This window comes from Pseudoliparis swirei, chromosome 2 (genome assembly GCF_029220125.1).
Source record: "Pseudoliparis swirei isolate HS2019 ecotype Mariana Trench chromosome 2, NWPU_hadal_v1, whole genome shotgun sequence".
NCBI classification, from domain to species: Eukaryota; Metazoa; Chordata; class Actinopteri; order Perciformes; family Liparidae; genus Pseudoliparis; species Pseudoliparis swirei.
The window spans coordinates 23523229-23542803 of NC_079389.1; the positions used below are offsets into that span (position 1 = coordinate 23523229).

General features: G+C 49.2%; 1 protein-coding gene across 1 annotated transcript in view; it reads left to right on the forward strand.

Annotated features, from left to right (window-relative positions):
- Positions 1-19575, forward strand: part of xpo4 (exportin 4) — a 41038-nt gene that overhangs the window by 1346 nt on the left and 20117 nt on the right. The window contains exons 2-7 of the mRNA XM_056428857.1: positions 1552-1657; positions 2209-2350; positions 3240-3378; positions 5097-5213; positions 9129-9282; positions 15445-15557. Of these exons, the coding sequence (XP_056284832.1) occupies positions 1552-1657; positions 2209-2350; positions 3240-3378; positions 5097-5213; positions 9129-9282; positions 15445-15557 (771 nt within the window). The remainder of the gene's footprint in view (positions 1-1551; positions 1658-2208; positions 2351-3239; positions 3379-5096; positions 5214-9128; positions 9283-15444; positions 15558-19575) is intronic.

Genomic DNA, 19575 nt, shown 5'->3' on the forward strand with positions numbered 1-19575 from the left:
TCAGCGTTAACGTGTTAATCTATGCGATTAATTTGGCCGCGTTAACGCACTAAAATATTTTAACGCAATTAAAGCAACTTTGTTTACTTCCGATGTGCCTTGAAGTTTTTTCACTCTGAGTGTCAAACCGCGGCAGTACGGTTTAACACTTTCCGTTATTAAAAAAATTATTTCTCCGCGAAAATAAGGAGCAGAAATCAGTTTAACTCGTGGATGAATCAGTCGGGTTTCCTCCTGCTCCTCCTTCCTCCCGTCTCCCCCTCTGAGACACAGAGGCACGGAGGGGCGACGTGTCGGGGGACGCGGCGCGGAGAGAACGCGACACACGAAACCTTCACCGTGATTGGTCAATCCGTTTGTCTGTCAACATTTTGGGGAAAAAACAACCAATGAACACTCAGTAAATCACAAAGGACCTCCCACCTCACAGGTGAGGCTCATTAGCAGCCTGTCAGTCAGAGAGCAGAGAACACGGCGCGAGGACAATGAGCCTCATTGAATAGAGCTGAGATTGTTCTGGAATGTTTGATGTAGAACACGTGGGTATGTGTCACATGCAAACGCCTTTAAAAGGTGAATTTTGTTGTTGTTGTAAAATGTATAAAATGCCCCCAGCCTCCAGAGGGTGAACGTGACATATGTGAATGTCAGTCAGTTACCAAGGCCACTGGTTCTGCTGCTCAATGTTAAAGATGACAGGACCAATGGGGTCTCAATATACTTCTTTTTTTTTACTAATCTGATGTTTCACTGAAGAAACAATTTATCATCCACAATATTAAATACCTCGCTGGCACTTTATAGGTAGGAGCCTCTTTGAAACACAGCTCTGTGTGAAGTTTGGTCTTTAAAAAGAATGAACTTTTAACTTTTAACTTTTAATTGCGATTAATGAATTTCAAAATGTGCGATTAATTAGTTAATTTTTTTTAATCGATTGACAGCCCTAATATATATATATGTGTGGATATATGTGTGTGTATATATATATATATGTGTGTATATATATATATCTATATGTATATATATACACATATAGATATATAAGTCAGCAGGTAAAACACAGAAAGAAATGAAAGATTGAATAAAAGAAAATGATTGTATTAAAAAAAATTAAAGAAAGATTGTAAAAAAGAAAAATAGTAAATATTTATATATATATACACACATATATATATATATGTTTGTCTGCAGATTGTAAAGAAACACAAATGGTATAACTGTTGAATGGGTAAATTTGTAGATTAAAAGTATACATGTATTGGGTGGTTGTTTACTGTGTATGCATATCAAATGGTCATAGTAGATTATAAGTATTGAGTGGTTGTTTACTGTGTATTAAATAGACAAAGTAGATCATATTATTAAAGATGTATTGGTACACACACCAATCTTCTAATCGGAGTTAATTAGTACTTTTAAAAAAAATGTAATCCATTTCTCATCAAATAAAATATATTCCTCGAATCAAAATCTTCAGTCTCACAGATGGAAGACAGAAGTTGGTATAAATACATCAACGTGTTGTGTCCATGTTGTTTGTGTTCCCAGGCCCCGCCGTCCATGGTCAGCACAGAGCAGAGGCAGCATGCTGAACACATCTTCCTCTCCTTCAGGAAGTCAAAATCACCTTTTGCCATCTGCAAGCACATCTTGGGTAACTATTGACGTCGTCAGTGCACTTAAAATATATATGTTGCCTACGTGGGTTAATCCAGAGAGGTCCTCAAGAAGTCCCGATCCCTCTGGCCTCGCGCCTCCTGCTGCGCCGTCTGGACTTTATTCATGGAGTCGTTCACGCAGCTTCAGACGCAGCTTCAGACGCAGCTTCAGACGCAGCTTCAGACCAGATCATGTCTGAACATGTTGACATAGCTGAAGATGCAGCTGCTCGCTGTACGGAGCCTCGTCACGCGAGAACCGACACGCGTTCTAGAACCGACACGCGTTCTAGAACCGACACACGAGAACGGGCATGCCATAACCGACATGCGAGAACCGACACTCAAGCAAAGCCCCTTTGGTCCCGACCCCGTTGACCTTGAGAGCGTTCTCTCAGAGGACGTGACCCCGTTGACCTTGAGAGCGTTCTCTCAGAGGACGTGACCCCGTTGACCTTGAGAGCGTTCTCTCAGAGGACGTGACCCCGTTGACCTTGAGAGCGTTCTCTCAGAGGACGTGACCCTGTTGTTGTCGGCCTCCCCTCAGAGACCAGCAAGGTGGACTACGTGCTGTTCCAGGTGGCCACGGCCATCATGGAGGCCGCGGTGCGGGAGTGGATCCTGCTGGAGAAGAGCAGCATCGAGTCGCTCCGGGCCTTCCTCCTCACCTACGTCCTCCAGAGACCCAAGTGAGACAGAAAGGGGAGGGGCTTAACTCAACCTGAGGGCGGGACGTTTCAAGCACAGATTGTGATAAAGAAGTGAACGTTGTCAGGTGACGTCACTGTGTTGGTTTGTGGGCGGATGTCAAGTTCGCCATCCTTGCAGTCTTGAGTTTTTTTCGCCCCCTGAAGCAAAGACTTCTATACAACCAGAGGAGTTGCCCCCTGGTGGTCAGGAGAGAGAATGCAGCTTTAACACATGTAGCATAGACTTCTATACAACCAGAGGAGTCGCCCCCTGGTGGTCAGGAGAGAGAATGCAGCTTTAACACATGTAGCATAGACTTCTATACAACCAGAGGAGTCGCCCCCTGGTGGTCAGGAGAGAGAATGCAGCTTTAACGCATGTAGCATAGACTTCTATACAACCAGAGGAGTCGCCCCCTGGTGGTCAGGAGAGAGAATGCAGCTTTAACACATGTAGCATAGACTTCTATACAACCAGAGGAGTCGCCCCCTGGTGGTCAGGAGAGAGAATGCAGGTTTAACGCATGTAGCATAGACTTCTATACAACCAGAGGAGTCGCCCCCTGGTGGTCAGGAGAGAGAATGCAGCTTAAGCAGGTTTTCATCCACGAGAAGTCGAAGCTCATAATTCAATATTTCTTCTGGTGTCCGCTTCTAAAAACTAGTCCGTTTGTTTTTGTTTGGGACGAACAAAAACAAAAAAAACGGCGAATTTTACTTTTCCAAGAGATTCAGGCCAAAGAACACAAATTGTGAGACCCAACATCTCTCTATGCTTTTCTTGGCGTTCTCTTTATGTTCCTCTGGATCAGAGCCTTGATTTCAAGTCACAGGGGGAGAAGATCCTCACACTAATATCCCATAATACCCCCCCTCTCCCTCCCTCCAGCCTGCAGAAGTACGTGCGTGAGCAGATCCTGCTGGCCGTGGCGGTCATCGTGAAGAGAGGCTCGCTGGACAAGAGCGACAGCTGCAAGAGCGTCTTCCTCGAGGTCGGACATCTCATCGGCAGTGGGAACCCCACAGTGGTGAGGAGACCCCCAGGTCATAGACCCCCAGGTCCACAGACCTCCAGGTCCATAGACCTCCAGGTCCATAGACCCCCAGGTCCACAGACCCCCAGGTCATAGACCCCCAGGTCATAGACCCCCAGGTCACAGACCCCCAGGTCATAGACCCCCAGGTCCACAGACCCCCATGTCCACAGACCCCCAGGTCCACAGACCTCCAGGTCCATAGACCCCCATGTCCACAGACCCCCAGGTCCACAGACTCCCAGGTCCACAGACCCCCAGGTCCACAGACCTCCAGGTCCACAGACCTCCAGGTCCACAGAACCCCAGGTCATAGACCCCCAGGTCCATAGACCTCCAGGTCCACAGACCCCCAGGTCCATAGACCCCCAAGTCCATAGAACCCCAGGTCATAGACCTCCAGGTCCACAGACCCCCAGGACCGTAGACCACCAGGTCCAAAAACCACCAACATGTCCTCCTGAAGGTCTGGACCCCACAGGACCAGCCCAGTCGGCTCCTCTCCTCCACTAGGTGGCGATGTTCTTTGTTTTCTGGTTCCAGACTAAAGACTCACACACCAGACGGGAGGAAGTTCTTTCTCTCTATTTTCTATTTACCTTTTTCATTCTTTTTCAAATTTAATTTTCTTTCATATTTATTCACTTTTATTTATTTTTTATATTTTTTTTTATTTGAGATACAATTGTTATTTCCTTTCTTTCTTATATTCATTTATTTATATATAACATGATTTCTTTGTTCATGTATTTCGTTTCACTTTTATATTTACAATTTTTTTCCTTTTCTTTTATATTAACTTTGTATATATATATTTTGTATATTTACTATTTGTTTCTCTTTAAAAAAATTTGTAACACATTTAACAAATATATTTTCTTTTTTATACAATCTTTTATTTCTTTCATATATATCATTTCTTTCGTAAAATCTTTTCTTTCATATATATCATTTCTTTCGTAAAATCTCTTTTGATATTTTAAATTTATTTCTTTTTTTACATTTACTATACTTTGTAATTTTTGTCTTTTATATTTAAAAATGTTATACTTTTCTTTTGCATTTAATATATATATATATATTTAAATATTTACTATTTTTCTTTTCTTTCATTTCTTTTTTACAATCTTTCTTAAAAAATTGTAATCCAATAATTTTCATTTTTTTTCAATCTTTCATTTCTGTGTTTTACTTGCTGACTCATGTTTATTGCCGCTGCTCGTCTCATTTCTCCTCACGGAAACGATCCGATCTCAGTTCCTCAACGCATCTGGAGGAGAGAGGAGGCACAGGAGAGCCTAGGAGGCACAGGAGAGCCTGGGAGGCACAGGAGAGCCTAGGAGGCACAGGAGAGCCTGGGAGGCACAGGAGAGCCTGGGAGGCACAGGTGTCTCCTTGAGAGTCTTGTCGGCACCTGTGATGCAAAAAAAAAGCGTCTCGGCGTCTTCTGTCGACCTCGGTTCTCATTTAGATAAATCTCCTCGCTCCTCTTCCTCGCCTCCTCCGCTCACATCTCGAGTGGGAGGGGCTAGGAGGCGAGGACACATACCGCGTAGGAGAAGTGGACGTAGGAAAGGAATCGAGGATGCTTGAGAAACAATATATCTTCCTTCCTCCGTGCAGCCTCTCTTCGCTCCCTCGGCGTGACTCCTTGTGACCCCCATGTGACTCCTCCTTGTGTGACCTCTGACCCTGTGACTCCTCCTCCACAGCAGACCCTGGCGTGCTCCATCCTCACCGCTCTGCTCAGCGAGTTCTCCAGCTCCAGTAAGACCAGCAGCATCGGCCTCAGCATGGAGTTCCACGGCAGCTGCAAGCGCCTCTTCCAGGTCTGCTCCTCCTCCACCTCCTCTTCACATCCTCCTCCACCTCCTCTTCACATCCTCTCCACCTCCTCTTCACCTCCTCCTCCACCTCCTCTTCACCTCCTCCTCCACCTCCTCTTCACATCCTCTCCACCTCCTCTTCACCTCCTCCTCCACCTCCTCTTCACATCCTCCTCCACCTCCTCTTCACATCCTCTCCACCTCCTCTTCACATCCTCTCCACCTCCTCTTCACATCCTCCTCCACCTCCTCTTCACATCCTCCTCCACCTCCTCTTCACATCCTCTCCACCTCCTCTTCACATCCTCCTCCACCTCCTCTTCACATCCTCCTCCACCTCCTCTTCACATCCTCCTCCACCTCCTCTTCACATCCTCCTCCACCTCCTCTTCACCTCCTCCTCCACCTCCTCTTCACATCCTCCTCCACCTCCTCTTCACATCCTCTCCACCTCCTCTTCACATCCTCTCCACCTCCTCTTCACCTCCTCCTCCACCTCCTCTTCACATCCTCCTCCACCTCCTCTTCACATCCTCTCCACCTCCTCTTCACATCCTCCTCCACCTCCTCTTCACCTCCTCCTCTACCTCCTCTTCACATCCTCCTCCACCTCCTCTTCACATCCTCTCCACCTCCTCTTCACCTCCTCCTCCTCTTCACCTCCTCCTCCACCTCCTCTTCACCTCCTCCTCCACCTGCTCTTCACATCCTCCTCCACCTCCTCTTCACCTCCTCCTCCACCTCCTCTTCACCTCCTCCTCCACCTCCTCTTCACCTCCTCCTCCACCTCCTCTTCACCTCCTCCTCCACCTCTTCACATCCTCCACCTCCTCTTCACCTCCTCCTCCACCTCCTCTTCACCTCCTCCTCCACCTCCTCTTCACATCCTCCTCCACCTCCTCTTCACCTCCTCCTCCACCTCCTCTTCACCTCCTCCTCCACCTCCACTTCACATCCTCCTCCACCTCCTCTTCACATCCTCCTCCACCTCCACTTCACATCCTCTCCACCTCCTCTTCACATCCTCCTCAACCTCCTCTTCACATCCTCTCCACCTCCTCTTCACATCCTCCTCCACCTCCTCTTCACATCCTCCTCCACCTCCTCTTCACATCCTCTCCTCCTCTTCACATCCTCCTCCTCTTCACATCCTCTCCACCTCCTCTCCACCTCCTCTTCACATCCTCTCCACCTCCTCTTCACATCCTCCTCCTCTTCACCTCCTCTTCACATCCTCCTCCACCTCCTCTCCACCTCCTCTTCACCTCCTCTTCACATCCTCTCCACCTCTTCTTCACATCCTCCTCCTCTTCACATCCTCTCCACCTCCTCTTCACATCCTCTCCACCTCCTCTTCACATCCTCTTCACCTCCTCTTACTCCTTTTACATCCTCTTACTCCTCTTCACCTCCTCTTTACATCTTCTCCACCTCCTCTTCACATCCTCTCCACCTCCTCTTACTCCTCTTCACATCCTCTTTGCTCCTCTCCACCTCCTCTTCACATCCTCCTCCACATCCTCTTCACATCCTCCTCCACCTCCTATTCACATCCTCTCCTCCTCTTCACATCCTCTTCACCTCCTCTCCACCTCCTCTTCACCTCCTCCTTCACATCCTCCTCCTCTTCACCTCCTCCTCCACCTCCTCTTCACATCCTCCTCCACCTCCTCTCCACCTCCTCTTCACATCCTCTCCACCTCTTCTTCACATCCTCCTCCACCTCCTCTTCAAATCCTCTTACTCCTTTTACATCCTCTTACTCCTCTTCACCTCCTCTTTACATCTTCTCCACCTCCTCTTCACATCCTCTCCACCTCCTCTTACTCCTATTCACATCCTCTTTGCTCCTCTCCACCTCCTCTTCACATCCTCTTACTCCTCTTCACATCCTCTTTGCTCCTCTTCACCTCCTCTTCACCTTCTCTTCACATCCTCTTACTCCTCTTCACATCCTCTTTGCTCCTCTTCACCTCCTCTTCACATCCTCTCCCTCCTCCTCACATCCTCTTACTCCTCTTCATATCCTCTTCACATCCTTTTACTCCTCTTCACATCCTCTTGCTCCTCTTCACCTCCTCTTACTCCTCATCACCTCCTCATATTTATCCTCTTTACTCCTCCTCTTACTCCTCTTCACATCCTCTTTGCTCCTCTCCACCTCCTCTTCATATCCTCTTACTCCTCTTCACATCCTCTTTGCGCCTCTTCACCTCCTCTTCACCTTCTCTTCACATCCTATCCCTCCTCCTCACATCCTCTTACTCCTCTTCACCTCCTCTTCACATCCTCTTACGCCTCTTCACATCTTCACATCCTCTTACTCCTCTTCACCTCCTCTTCACCTCCTCTTACTCCTCATCACCTCCTCACATTTATCCTCTTTACTCCTCTTACTCCTCTTCACATCCTCTTTGCTCCTCTCCACCTCCTCTTCATATCCTCTTACTCCTCTTCACATCCTCTTTGCTCCTCTTCACCTCCTCTTCACCTTCTCTTCACATCCTCTCCCTCCTCCTCACATCCTCTTACTCCTCTTCACCTCCTCTTCATATCCTCTTCACATCCTTTTACTCCTCTTCACCTCCTCTTACTCCTCTTCACATCCTCTTGCTCCTCTTCACCTCCTCTTACTCCTCATCACCTCCTCATATTTATCCTCTTTACTCCTCCTCTTACTCCTCTTCACATCCTCTTTGCTCCTCTCCACCTCCTCTTCATATCCTCTTACTCCTCTTCACATCCTCTTTGCGCCTCTTCACCTCCTCTTCACCTTCTCTTCACATCCTATCCCTCCTCCTCACATCCTCTTACTCCTCTTCACCTCCTCTTCACATCCTCTTACGCCTCTTCACATCCTCTTACTCCTCTTCATATCCTCTTCACCTCCTCTTACTCCTCATCACCTCCTCACATTTATCCTCTTTACTCCTCCTCAACTCCTCTTACTCCTCTTCACATCCTCTTTGCTCCTCTCCACCTCCTCTTCATATCCTCTTACTCCTCTTCACATCCTCTTTGCTCCTCTTCACCTCCTCTTCACCTTCTCTTCACATCCTATCCCTCCTCCTCACATCCTCTTACTCCTCTTCACCTCCTCTTCACCTTATCTTCACATCCTCTCACTCCTCTTCACCTCCTCTTACTCCTCTTCACATCCTCTTACTCCTCTTCACCTCCTCTTACTCCTCATCACCTCCTCATATTTATCCTCTTTACTCCTCCTCTTACTCCTCTTCACATCCTCTTTGCTCCTCTCCACCTCCTCTTCATATCCTCTTGCGCCTCTTCACCTTCTCTTCACATCCTATCCCTCCTCCTCACATCCTCTTACTCCTCTTAACCTCCTCTTCACATCCTCTTACTCCTCTTCATATCCTCTTCACCTCCTCTTCACATCCTCTTCACCTCCTCTTACTCCTCATCACCTCCTCACATTTATCCTCCTTACTCCTCTTCACATCCTCTTTGCTCCTCTCCACCTCCTCTTCATATCCTCTTACTCCTCTTCACATCCTCTTTGCTCCTCTTCACCTTCTCTTCACATCCTCTTACTCCTCTTCACATCCTCTTTACATCCTCTCCACCTCCTCTTCACATCCTCTCCACCTCCTCTTACTCCTCTTCACATCCTCTTCACCTCCTCTTACTCCTCTTCACCTCCTCTTTACATCCTCTTGCTCCTCTTACTCCTCTTCACCTCCTCTTACTCCTCATCACCTCACATTCATCCTCTTTACTCCTCCTCAACTCCTTTTACTACTCTTCACCTCCTCTCCCTCCTCACCTCCTCTTTACACCCCATGTGCACTCCTTGCCTCGCTACCTCAGTTGACTCCTCCTCTTCACCTCCTCATTACACCTGGCGTACCCTCCCTGCCCCGCCCCCTCAGTTGACTCCTCCCCCTTCTCCTCCAGGAGGACGGCCTGCGTCAGATCTTCATGCTGACCATGGAGGTGCTGCAGGAGTTCAGCCGCGTGGAGAACCTCAACGCCCAGATGTCGTCCGTCTTCCAGCGCTACCTGGCGCTGGCCAATCAGGTGCTCTGCTGGAACTTCCTGCCGCCCAATCATATCCTTTCGTTGTGTCGACGCCCTAAAGGTCAGGATGCCGTCTACCGAAATGTTGGAATGGAAAACACTTTGACAGTGATTTGTGTTGGGATGGATAGTTATTTACAGAGGTGTGTGTGTGTGTGTGTGTGTGTGTGTGTGTGTGTGTGTGTGTGTGTGTGTGTGTGTGTGTGTGTGTGTGTGTGTGTGTGTGTGTGTGTGTGTGTGTGTGTGTGTGTGTGTGTGTGTGTGTGTGTGTGTGTGTGTGTGTGTGTGTGTGTGTGTGTGTGTGTGTGTGTGTGTGTGTGTGTGTGTGTAAACATGTGATACCCAGGAATGCATGTATGAGCATCAGTTTGTCTTTGAGGTATGAGGCACTCTTCCATATTATCTTTGCAGTTGGTCCGCATTGTCGAGGTGTGTGTGTGTGTGTGTGCCTGCAATCCTCTCTGCCCGTCTGAGGGGATCTGGAGTGGCGCTCCGCTGCACGCCAGATCCATGTATCACTTTCAAAGAGCTGTGTGTGTGTGTATATAGGTGTGTGTGTTGGCTTGTTCAGGCTCCCCTTGGTCTGCTTGTTTCAGTGTGTGTGTGTGTGTGTGTGTTTACACACTCGTGACAACACGTTTGTGTTTGTCGACGCAGCATTCTGAATATTTAAAAGCTGATGAATGTATAACTTCAATATTTGGAGGAATATTTTCATTATTGGGATGAAACGTCTCGTATTTATTTTATTATTAATTATCTAAACATTATATTTTAGGATCAATAATGATTAATTGTTCTAAAAGTCCATCGTGAAACTTAACGAAGAGAAGTTTGACTTTACAATTAAAAAGTGTGTGTGTCTGTGTGTGCGTGTCTGTGTGTCCGTGTGTGTGCGTGTCTGTGTGTCTGTGTGTGAGTGTGTGTGTCCGTGTGTGTGTGTGTCGTTGTTGTGAACATATTGATGAAGCCCTCTGGGAGGTCTGGATGAGTGTCGGCCGCCTGTCTGCAAGTGTCATACACACTGTCACACATACACACACACACACTGTCTCACACACTCACACACTCACACACTCACAGCTCAAGTCGTTTCTCCCGAGCGGCGTGCGCGTGTCGTCTGTCCTCGCCGCCGGCTGAACCCCGGTGTCGTCTGGCAGGAGGCACGCGCCCGGCCACGCCACCGGGTCGCTCCATGCCGGGGTCGAGGCCGCGGGGGGGCGGGGGGTGAATGTCCGTCGGGGGGGAGGACAGATGCCCCCCCCCCCTCATAAGCAGCGACCTCGTCACTCAGGAGTCGCCCCGTGTCCTCGTGGCTGGTCTCAGGTCAGTTTACAGGGTGGCGGTCGGCTCTGCGGCTGTTGGCCCTGACCTCTGACCTCTGACCCCCGGAGGCCGCTGCCGTCTGAACACGGCGTGACGCTCCACACGCTCACGGGTTGTGACTCACGGGAGAGATCACTACTCAGAGTTCATCTCTTTGTTCAACATTAACAACATGAAAGAAACCAGGAAATCAACAACATATTAGATTATAGCACAATTATCTTCTTCTTCTTCATCTCCTTCTTCTTCTGGTTCGTCTTCTTCTGGTTCTTCTTCTTCTCCTTTTTCTTCTCCTCTTCTTCTCCTAAAGTGCTTTTGAGGTACTACTTGAGTTTTCTTCTCCTCACGTCCCTCATGAAAAGGACATATATATATATATGTGTATATATATATATATATATACATATATATATGTGTGTGTACATATATATATACATATATATGTACATATATACAGTATACACTACCGTTCAAAAGTTTGGGGTCATCCAGACAATTTTGTGTCTTCCATGAAAACTCACTTTTATTTATCAAATGAATTGAAAATTGAATAGAAAATATAGTCAAGACATTGACAAGGTTAGAAATAATGATTAATATTTGAAGTATTAATTTTGTTCTTCAAACTTCAAGCTCAAAGGAAGGCCAGTTGTATAGCTTATATCACCAGCATAACTGTTTTCAGCTGTGCTAACATAATTGCACAAGGGTTTTCTAATCATCCATTAGTCTTCTAAGGCGATTAGCAAACACAATGTACCATTAGAACACTGGAGTGACAGTTGATGGAAATGGGCCTCTATACACCTATGGAGATATTTCATTAGAAACCAGACGTTTCCACCTAGAAGAGTCATTTACCACATTAACAATGTATAGAGTGTATTTCTGATTAATGTTATCTTTATTGAAAAAACAGTGCTTTTCTTTGAAAAATAAAGACATTTCTAAGTGACCCCAAACTTTTGAACGGTAGTGTATATGTGTATATATATATATGTAAAAATATATATGTATATAAGAGTCGTTATATTAATGACTCATAATGTAACGAGTCATAAATATAACGTCTGAGTCGTCACCTTCACCCACAACTTATCACTCTGAGTGAGTGATACCCTTCAGTGGGGGGGTTAAAGACACCTGCTGTCTGAGGGGGGGGGGCTGTTATTCCACATGGCGAGGCTGCAGGATGTTATCACTTAACCCCCCCCCCCCCCCACGCGGCGTGCAGACGGCGCCCCGTGCTGGAGGCGGAGGATCAGCCGGTAATGAACGGAGGAAACGGGAGAGGCCGATAAACTGAGGGAGGAGGGGGGGAAAGAAGGGGGGGAGGGGGGTCCACATGGATGAGATGCTCCACATATTCATATATGTCTTTGAGGTGGAGATCCACACGCCGAGCACCACCTGGGCTCAGGAGCGATAAGGGACGTCTACGTCTGTTTGGGACCTGTCAATCACCTTAAGCCCCGCCCCTAAAGCGCCCCCTGCTTCATGCTCTGTGTGACTAAATGACCATCAAGTCCTAAATGATGACATCATGCTATAGAGAAGAAGACTTGAGACTGAGACATGAACTCAGAAAACCTTCACGAAGGATCGTTTTGACTATTTTCAACTATTTAAAACTATTTAAAGTTTAAATAGTCAACCGGTCTGAACGTCCCCGTGTAGGTTTCATTCCTCAGGTCTCGTGTGTGTGTGTGTGTGTGTGTGTGTGGGCGTGTCTCAGCGCAGCATGGAGGAGTGGATCGAGAGTGCACAAGGACAAGAGGAGGGTGAAGGAGGCGAGGTAAGATTAGGAACAAGAGGAGGTGAGGTGAAGGAGGAGGGTAAGATTAGAGCGAGGACAGAGGGAGGGTAGATTAGGCGAGGACAAGAGGGAGGTGAAGGAGGCTGAGGGTAAGATTGAGCGAGGACAAGAGGGTGAAGGAGGAGCAGAGCGAGGACAAGAGGGAGGTGAAGAAGGAGGCGAGCCCGAGGGTAACACTAGAGGGAGCCCGAGAGGGAGGTGAAGGAGGAGGCGAGCCGAGTGGTAGAGCGAGGACAAGAGGGAGGTGAAGAAGGAGGCGAGCCCGAGGGTAAGATTAGAGCGAGGACAAGAGGGAGGTGAAGGAGGAGGCGAGCCAGTGGTAAGATTAGGCGAGGACAAGAGGAGGTGAAGGAGGAGGCGAGCCCGGGTAAGATTAGAGCGAGGACAAGAGGGAGGTGAAGGAGGAGGCGAGCCAGGTAAGATTAGGCGAGGACAAGAGGAGGTGGGAGGTGAAGGAGGAGGCGAGCCAGGGTAAGATTAGAGCGAGGACAAGAGGAGGTGAAGGAGGAGGCGAGCCAGGTAAGATTAGGCGAGGACAAGAGGGAGGTGAAGGAGGAGCGAGCCGAGGGTAAGATTAGAGCGAGGACAAGAGGGAGGTGAAGGAGGAGGCGAGCCAGGGTAAGATTAGAGCGAGGACAAGAGGAGGTGAAGGAGGCGAGCCGAGGTGGATTAGAGCGAGGACAAGAGGGAGGTGAAGGAGGAGGCGAGCCGAGGGTAAGATTAGAGCGAGGACAAGAGGAGGTGAAGGAGGAGGCGAGCCGAGGGTAAGATTAGAGCGAGGACAAGAGGGAGGTGAAGGAGGAGGCGAGCCGAGGTAAGATTAGAGCGAGGACAAGAGGAGGTGAAGGAGGAGGCGAGCCGAGGGTAAGATTAGGCGAGGACAAGAGGGAGGTGAAGGAGGCGAGCCGAGGTAAGATTAGAGCGAGGACAAGAGGGAGGTGAAGGAGGAGCGAGCCGAGGGTAAGATTAGAGCGAGGACAAGAGGAGGTGAAGGAGGAGGCGAGCGAGGTAAAGATAGCGAGGACAAGAGGGAGGTGAAGGAGGAGCGAGGGTAAGATTAGAGCGAGGACAAGAGGGAGGTGAAGGAGGCGAGGGTAAGATGGGCGGGGACAAGAGGGAGGTGAAGGAGGAGGCGTTCCGAGGGTAAGATTAGAGCGAGGACAAGAGGGAGGTGAAGGAGGAGGCGAGCCCGAGGGTAAGATTAGAGCGAGGACAAGAGGGAGGTGAAGGAGGAGGCGAGCCCGAGTAAAGATTAGAGCGAGGACAAGAGGGAGGTGAAGGAGGAGGCGAGCCGAGGGTAAGATTAGAGCGAGGACAAGAGGGAGGAGAAGGAGGAGGCGAGCCGAGGGTAAGATTAGAGCGAGGACAAGAGGGAGGTGAAGAAGGAGGCGAGCCGAGGTAAGATTAGAGCGAGGACAAGAGGAGGTGAAGGAGGAGGCGAGCCGAGTAAGATTAGAGCGAGGACAAGAGGAGGTGAAGGAGGAGGCGAGCCGAGGTAAGATTAGGCGAGGACAAGAGGGAGGTGAAGGAGGAGGCGAGCCGAGGTAAGATTAGGCGAGGACAAGAGGGAGGTGAAGGAGGCGAGCCAGGTAGATTAGAGCGAGGACAAGAGGGAGGTGAAGAAGGAGGCGAGCCCGAGGGTAAGATTAGAGCGAGGACAAGAGGGAGGTGAAGGAGGAGGCGAGCCCGAGGGTAAGATTAGAGCGAGGACAAGAGCGGGGTGAAGGAGGAGGCCAGTAGATTAGAGCGAGGACAAGAGGGAGGTGAAGGAGGAGGCGAGCCCGAGGGTAAGATTAGAGCGAGGACAAGAGGGAGGTGAAGGAGGAGGCGAGCCCGAGGGTAAGATTAGAGCGAGGACAAGAGGGAGGTGAAGGAGGAGGCGAGCCCGAGGGTAAGATTAGAGCGAGGACAAGAGGGAGGTGAAGGAGGAGGCGAGCCGGAGGGTAAGATTAGGCGAGGACAAGAGGGAGGTGAAGGAGGAGGCGAGCCGAGGTAAGATTAGGCGAGGACAAGAGGGAGGTGAAGGAGGAGGCGAGCCCGAGGTAAGATTAGGCGAGGACAAGAGGGAGGTGAAGGAGGAGGCGAGCCAGGTAAGATTAGGCGAGGACAAGAGGGAGGTGAAGGAGGAGGCGAGCCGAGGGTAAGATTAGGCGAGGACAAGAGGGAGGTGAAGGAGGAGGCGAGCCGAGGTAAGATTAGGCGAGGACAAGAGGGAGGTGAAGGAGGAGGCGAGCCGAGGTAAGATTAGAGCGAGGACAAGAGGGAGGTGAAGGAGGAGGCGAGCCGAGGTGAAGATTAGAGCGAGGACAAGAGGGAGGTGAAGGAGGAGGCGAGCCCGAGGGTAAGATTAGAGCGAGGACAAGAGGGAGGTGAAGGAGGAGGCGAGCCGAGGGTAAGATTAGAGCGAGGACAAGAGGGAGGTGAAGGAGGAGGCGAGCCCGAGGTAAGATTAGAGCGAGGACAAGATGCAGCTGAAGGAGGTGGCGACGCCCGAGGTAAAGATTAGAGCGAGGACAAGAGGGAGGTGAAGGAGGAGGCGAGCCCGAGGGTAAGATTAGAGCGAGGACAAGAGGAGGTGAAGGAGGAGGCGAGCCGAGGGTAAGATTAGGCGAGGACAAGAAGGAGGTGAAGGAGGAGGCGAGCCCGAGGGTAAGATTAGAGCGAGGACAAGAGGGAGGTGAAGGAGGAGGCGAGCCCGAGGGTAAGATTAGAGCGAGGACAAGAGGGAGGTGAAGGAGGAGGCGAGCCCGAGGGTAAGATTAGAGCGAGGACAAGAGGGAGGTGAAGGAGGAGGCGAGCCCGAGGGTAACATTAGAGCGAGGACAAGAGCGAGGTGAAGGATGTTCATCTGTGGCAGATAAAGAGCTGACTAGGGAGAACAAGGAAAGGAAGGAAGGAGGGAGGGAGGGAGAGAACATTAAACAGGATTAATGAGAGCAGCGACTTCCTGCTGCCGGAAGAATTGAGCGCAACGTAGGAGCTGGTGTTTGTGCTCCTCCTCCTCCTCCTCCTCCTCGATGCCGTCGTTGGCCTTAACTGCCGGCGGGTCACTGGGGCGCCACTACATCGCCATGTTCGAGGCCACGCAGAGCGTCACGCTGAAGCCCACGGAGAGCTGGAGGGAGGCGCTGCTGGACACGCGGGTCATGGACCTGTTCTTCACGGTGAGCACGGCGTGTTGTGTGTGTGAGTCTGTCCGTTGTGTTCATGTCGGGGAGCTCTCCTCCTCCTCCTCCTCCTCCTCCTCCTCCTGTCGACATGACAGTTTCATGTTGGGTCGCCCGGTGAAGTCCATGTGTGTTTTTAAGAGGCCAGACCGGTCGCCAGATACTGCTCCACCACTCGGCCTGTTACCTGCTCCTCTTCCTCTCGCAGTCATGAAACCCTAAAGGAAGAAGAAACTTCCCTCAGGACGCCTTTAGACTGAAGGCCAAAGGAGGAAGAGGAAAGTGACCGGTGCTCTTGAGCAAACAACCACGAGGCGCTGATACGAGCTACGCACTTCCTGTTTACAACTTATATTCAGCAAATCATCGAAGTGTCAACAACAACAACAGCGTCGCAAAGTTGTTTTATGACGGAGATGAAGTTAGTTTTGACATGTCGGTCCTCTCCATTAACGAGGGCTGTGATTGGCCGTCCGCTCCATTAACGAGGGCTGTGATTGGGTTTGTTCCTGTCAGCGTTTCTCATTTGATCACCTTCATAATTCAGGTGAATATAAGTTTTTATATCCTGATTAATTTGCCAGAGCGTGTGATATTATTCTACCAGGAAGTTGTGGTTAGTGACGAGGGTCTGGGCCCCTTCGTCTCATCGGCGTGGCTCCAGTAGCAGCAGAACCAAAGCAGAACCAACGGACGTTCGAGCCGGTCGTTGTTCTGGTTCCTCGCTGCTGGAATGTGAGCGATGTGTTCCTCAGGTTCAGGCTTCACTCGGCATTTCTAGTAGCTCAACTGTTTGTTATTGTAAGTCTGCTGTGGTCAGCTGTCTGTCTGTGTGTGTGTGTGTGTGTGTGTGTGTGTGTGTGTGTTTATTCAGTTTAATGAGGTCTTCTGCCATCCCAGCTGCTGTGTGTGTGTGTGTGTGTGTGTGTGTGTGTGTGTGTGTGTGTGTGTGTGTGTGTGTGTGTGTGTGTGTGTGTGTGTGTGTGTGTGTGTGTGTGTGTGTGTGTGTGTGTGTGTGTGTGTGTGTGTGTGTGTGTGTGTGTGTGTGTGTGTGTGTGTGTGTGTGTGTGTGTGTGTGTGTGTGTGTGTGTGTTACTCTGAAACACGCGCCACCAGGGTCGCAGGATTAGAGCCCGGCCCCAGGATTAGGGGCCCCTGTTAACAACCGCAGAAACCCACCCATCACACACACACTCTGGGGGCGGAGCTTCTGTCAGTGGCTCATTAACTGGTTCGGGCTGATCCGCGGGCCGGGGGGGGGGGCTTCATCGACCTGTCTCCTTCCATCTGAAGCAGAAGTAAGAAAGGAAAGAAGGACGTGTTCATCGTATGAAGGCAGAGACATTCTGACCAATCAGAGACGTCTCAGTCACATTAATGAATTCACATTCTGACATCTGGTCTGATGGTTCAGTGAGGAAGGAGGAAGGAGGAGGAGGAGTTGTGTTGTGTTGAGGCAAATCTTGGAAAGACCCCAGTGCGTCCTGGTTGTGTGTCTGTGAACGACTCAGAGTCCAAACCTTCATGGTGAGAAGACACCTGAAGAAGAGGGGAGGAAGAAGACTTGAATAAACACACACCTGGTGAGCACGACGCACAACCAGCAGGGAGAAGAGTCTCACAATCACACAGTCACAAACACACAATCACACAAACACACAAACAGTCACAAACACACAATCACACAGACACACAATCACACAATCACACAAACACAGTCACAAACAGTCACACAAACAGTCACACAAACACACAGTCACACAAACACACAGTCACACAAACAGTCACACAATCACACAAAGTCACAAACACGCAGTCACACAAACACAGTCACAAACAGTCACACAAACAGTCACACAAACACAGCCACACAAACACACAGTCACACAAACAATCACAAACACACAGTCACACAAACAGTCACACAAACACAGTCACACAAACAGTCACACAAACACACAGTCACACAAACACAGTCACACAAACAGTCACACAATCACACAAACAGTCACACACGTAGTCACACAAACAGTCACACAAACACAGTCACACACCAACACACAATCACACTCACACACTCACACACACACGTGAAACGTCTTCACTCACTCGTTCTTTTATGTAGTAAAGGTTGATCTGAAGATTCCGGCAGCCAATCAGACGCCTGCTCACGTTTTACTGCGTCGGCCAATAGAGAATGTCGTTTCTATTTAGAGACACAATCAGTGAGGCGTTCAGGGCCCCACGAGGCAGCAGGAAGATGAGCCTCTGAGCCGCGGGGTAACGGACACCAGGCTTTGTCTCCTGCTACAAATACCCTCCTCCTCCCCCCCCCCCATCTCCTCCTCCTCCCCCCCCCATATCTCCTCCTCGTCTACCTCACTCATTACGGCTCTTTGTCCGTCACTGTTTCTGCCCCTTGTGTTTAACATCGTGGAATCAGATAAACTGAACCGTGGATCTCAGTTTATCTGATTTTGACTTTTTTTATGCTACAAAATGAAAATTCTCTTTTTTTCTTCCAGCCTCGTTTTGATGAGCGACTTTCATTTATTATATTTCATTTATTATATTTCATTTATTATATTTCATTTGATGTGAGAGACTGAACTCAATAGAACGATCCGATGGCTTGAAGTCAAAGTTTCTCCCTCCAACAAACAAACAAACAAACTCACTCTTCAGAGAACTCCTCGTGGAATATGAGACGATCATCTCCTGATTTTAGTCATCAAGCTACACATATTATATAACTTAATACGTATAGTGTTTCATTGTCAGTGTAGGGAAGATCACGGCATTATTAATGTTATTATTAAATATTATCATGAACAAAGATGCTTTAAAGTTATGAAAAAAGCCTAATAATAATAATAATTATTAATAATAATAATTATTATTAATAATAAGTATAATTATGATTATAATAATAAGTATAATTATTATAATAATTATCATTAATAATAATAAGTATTAATAATAATAATTATTAATTATTAATTATAATTATTCTTATTATAATAATTCAATTGATTATTCAAATCTTCAGTCATCCCATCAGCGCGGCCAAAATCTTCCATATTGTTGTATCGTGTTCTCCTTTCATCCATCCCATTCCCCACACACACATGCTCACACACACACATGCTCTCACACACACACACATGCTCTCACACACACACACATGCTCTCACACACATGCTCTCTCACACACACACACACACACACACAGTGCCTCTCTAACCATAGTCAGACTCAAGGCGACTCACATTTCTGGCATTGCGTGGATCGTTCGCCGGTGCAGCTGCTTTTTCAGAGCCGTTCAGTCCTTTGGCCTCGCGCTCCTTCCCTCCCTCTCCTGCTCTCTTTCCACCCTCCTCCTCCTCCCTCTCCTCCTCCCACTCCCACTTAGCTCATCCAGAGGATGACTTCACGCTCTGGAAGAGAGCAGCAGAGGCTGTGGTGGCTATGCTACGTTAGCATCTGAGATCCAGGAAGCATTTGAGGGGAGGGAGGAGGAAGAGGAGGAGGAGGCGGCGGCAGTAAGGAGAGGGAGGTTGCAGGTTGCGATGGGGCCATGTGGAGCCGGCTCTGTGGACTGAGGGGCTGACGGGGGGGAAGCAGTCCGTGTGAAACCCGCCTTGCCGAGAGGCGGTGATGACTCTCCCCCCCGCCCCCATGGTTCAGTCCGCGTTGCACAATTTAAACCCCGACAATGCCTCCCGTGACCCCCCGGAGCCCACGGCCAGGTGGATCCTCTCTGGGCTCCATTGAGGCGGTCTGTGTGAGGGGTCGCCTGAAGAGAACCACGGTCCTCGTCTCGCTCGGCCGTGAGTATAAACACGACGGGCATCAGCGGCTCGCCTCTCTGCAGACGCTCACATTTAATTTACTGAAAGTCAACTCTGAGGTTACGCTTCTTTTCCGTGACGAGAGCCCAGAGGAAACCTGGAACACTCTGGAATTATACGCTCTTTTTTTTCCAGGCCTGGAAAAGTCCTGGGGGAAAAAACAA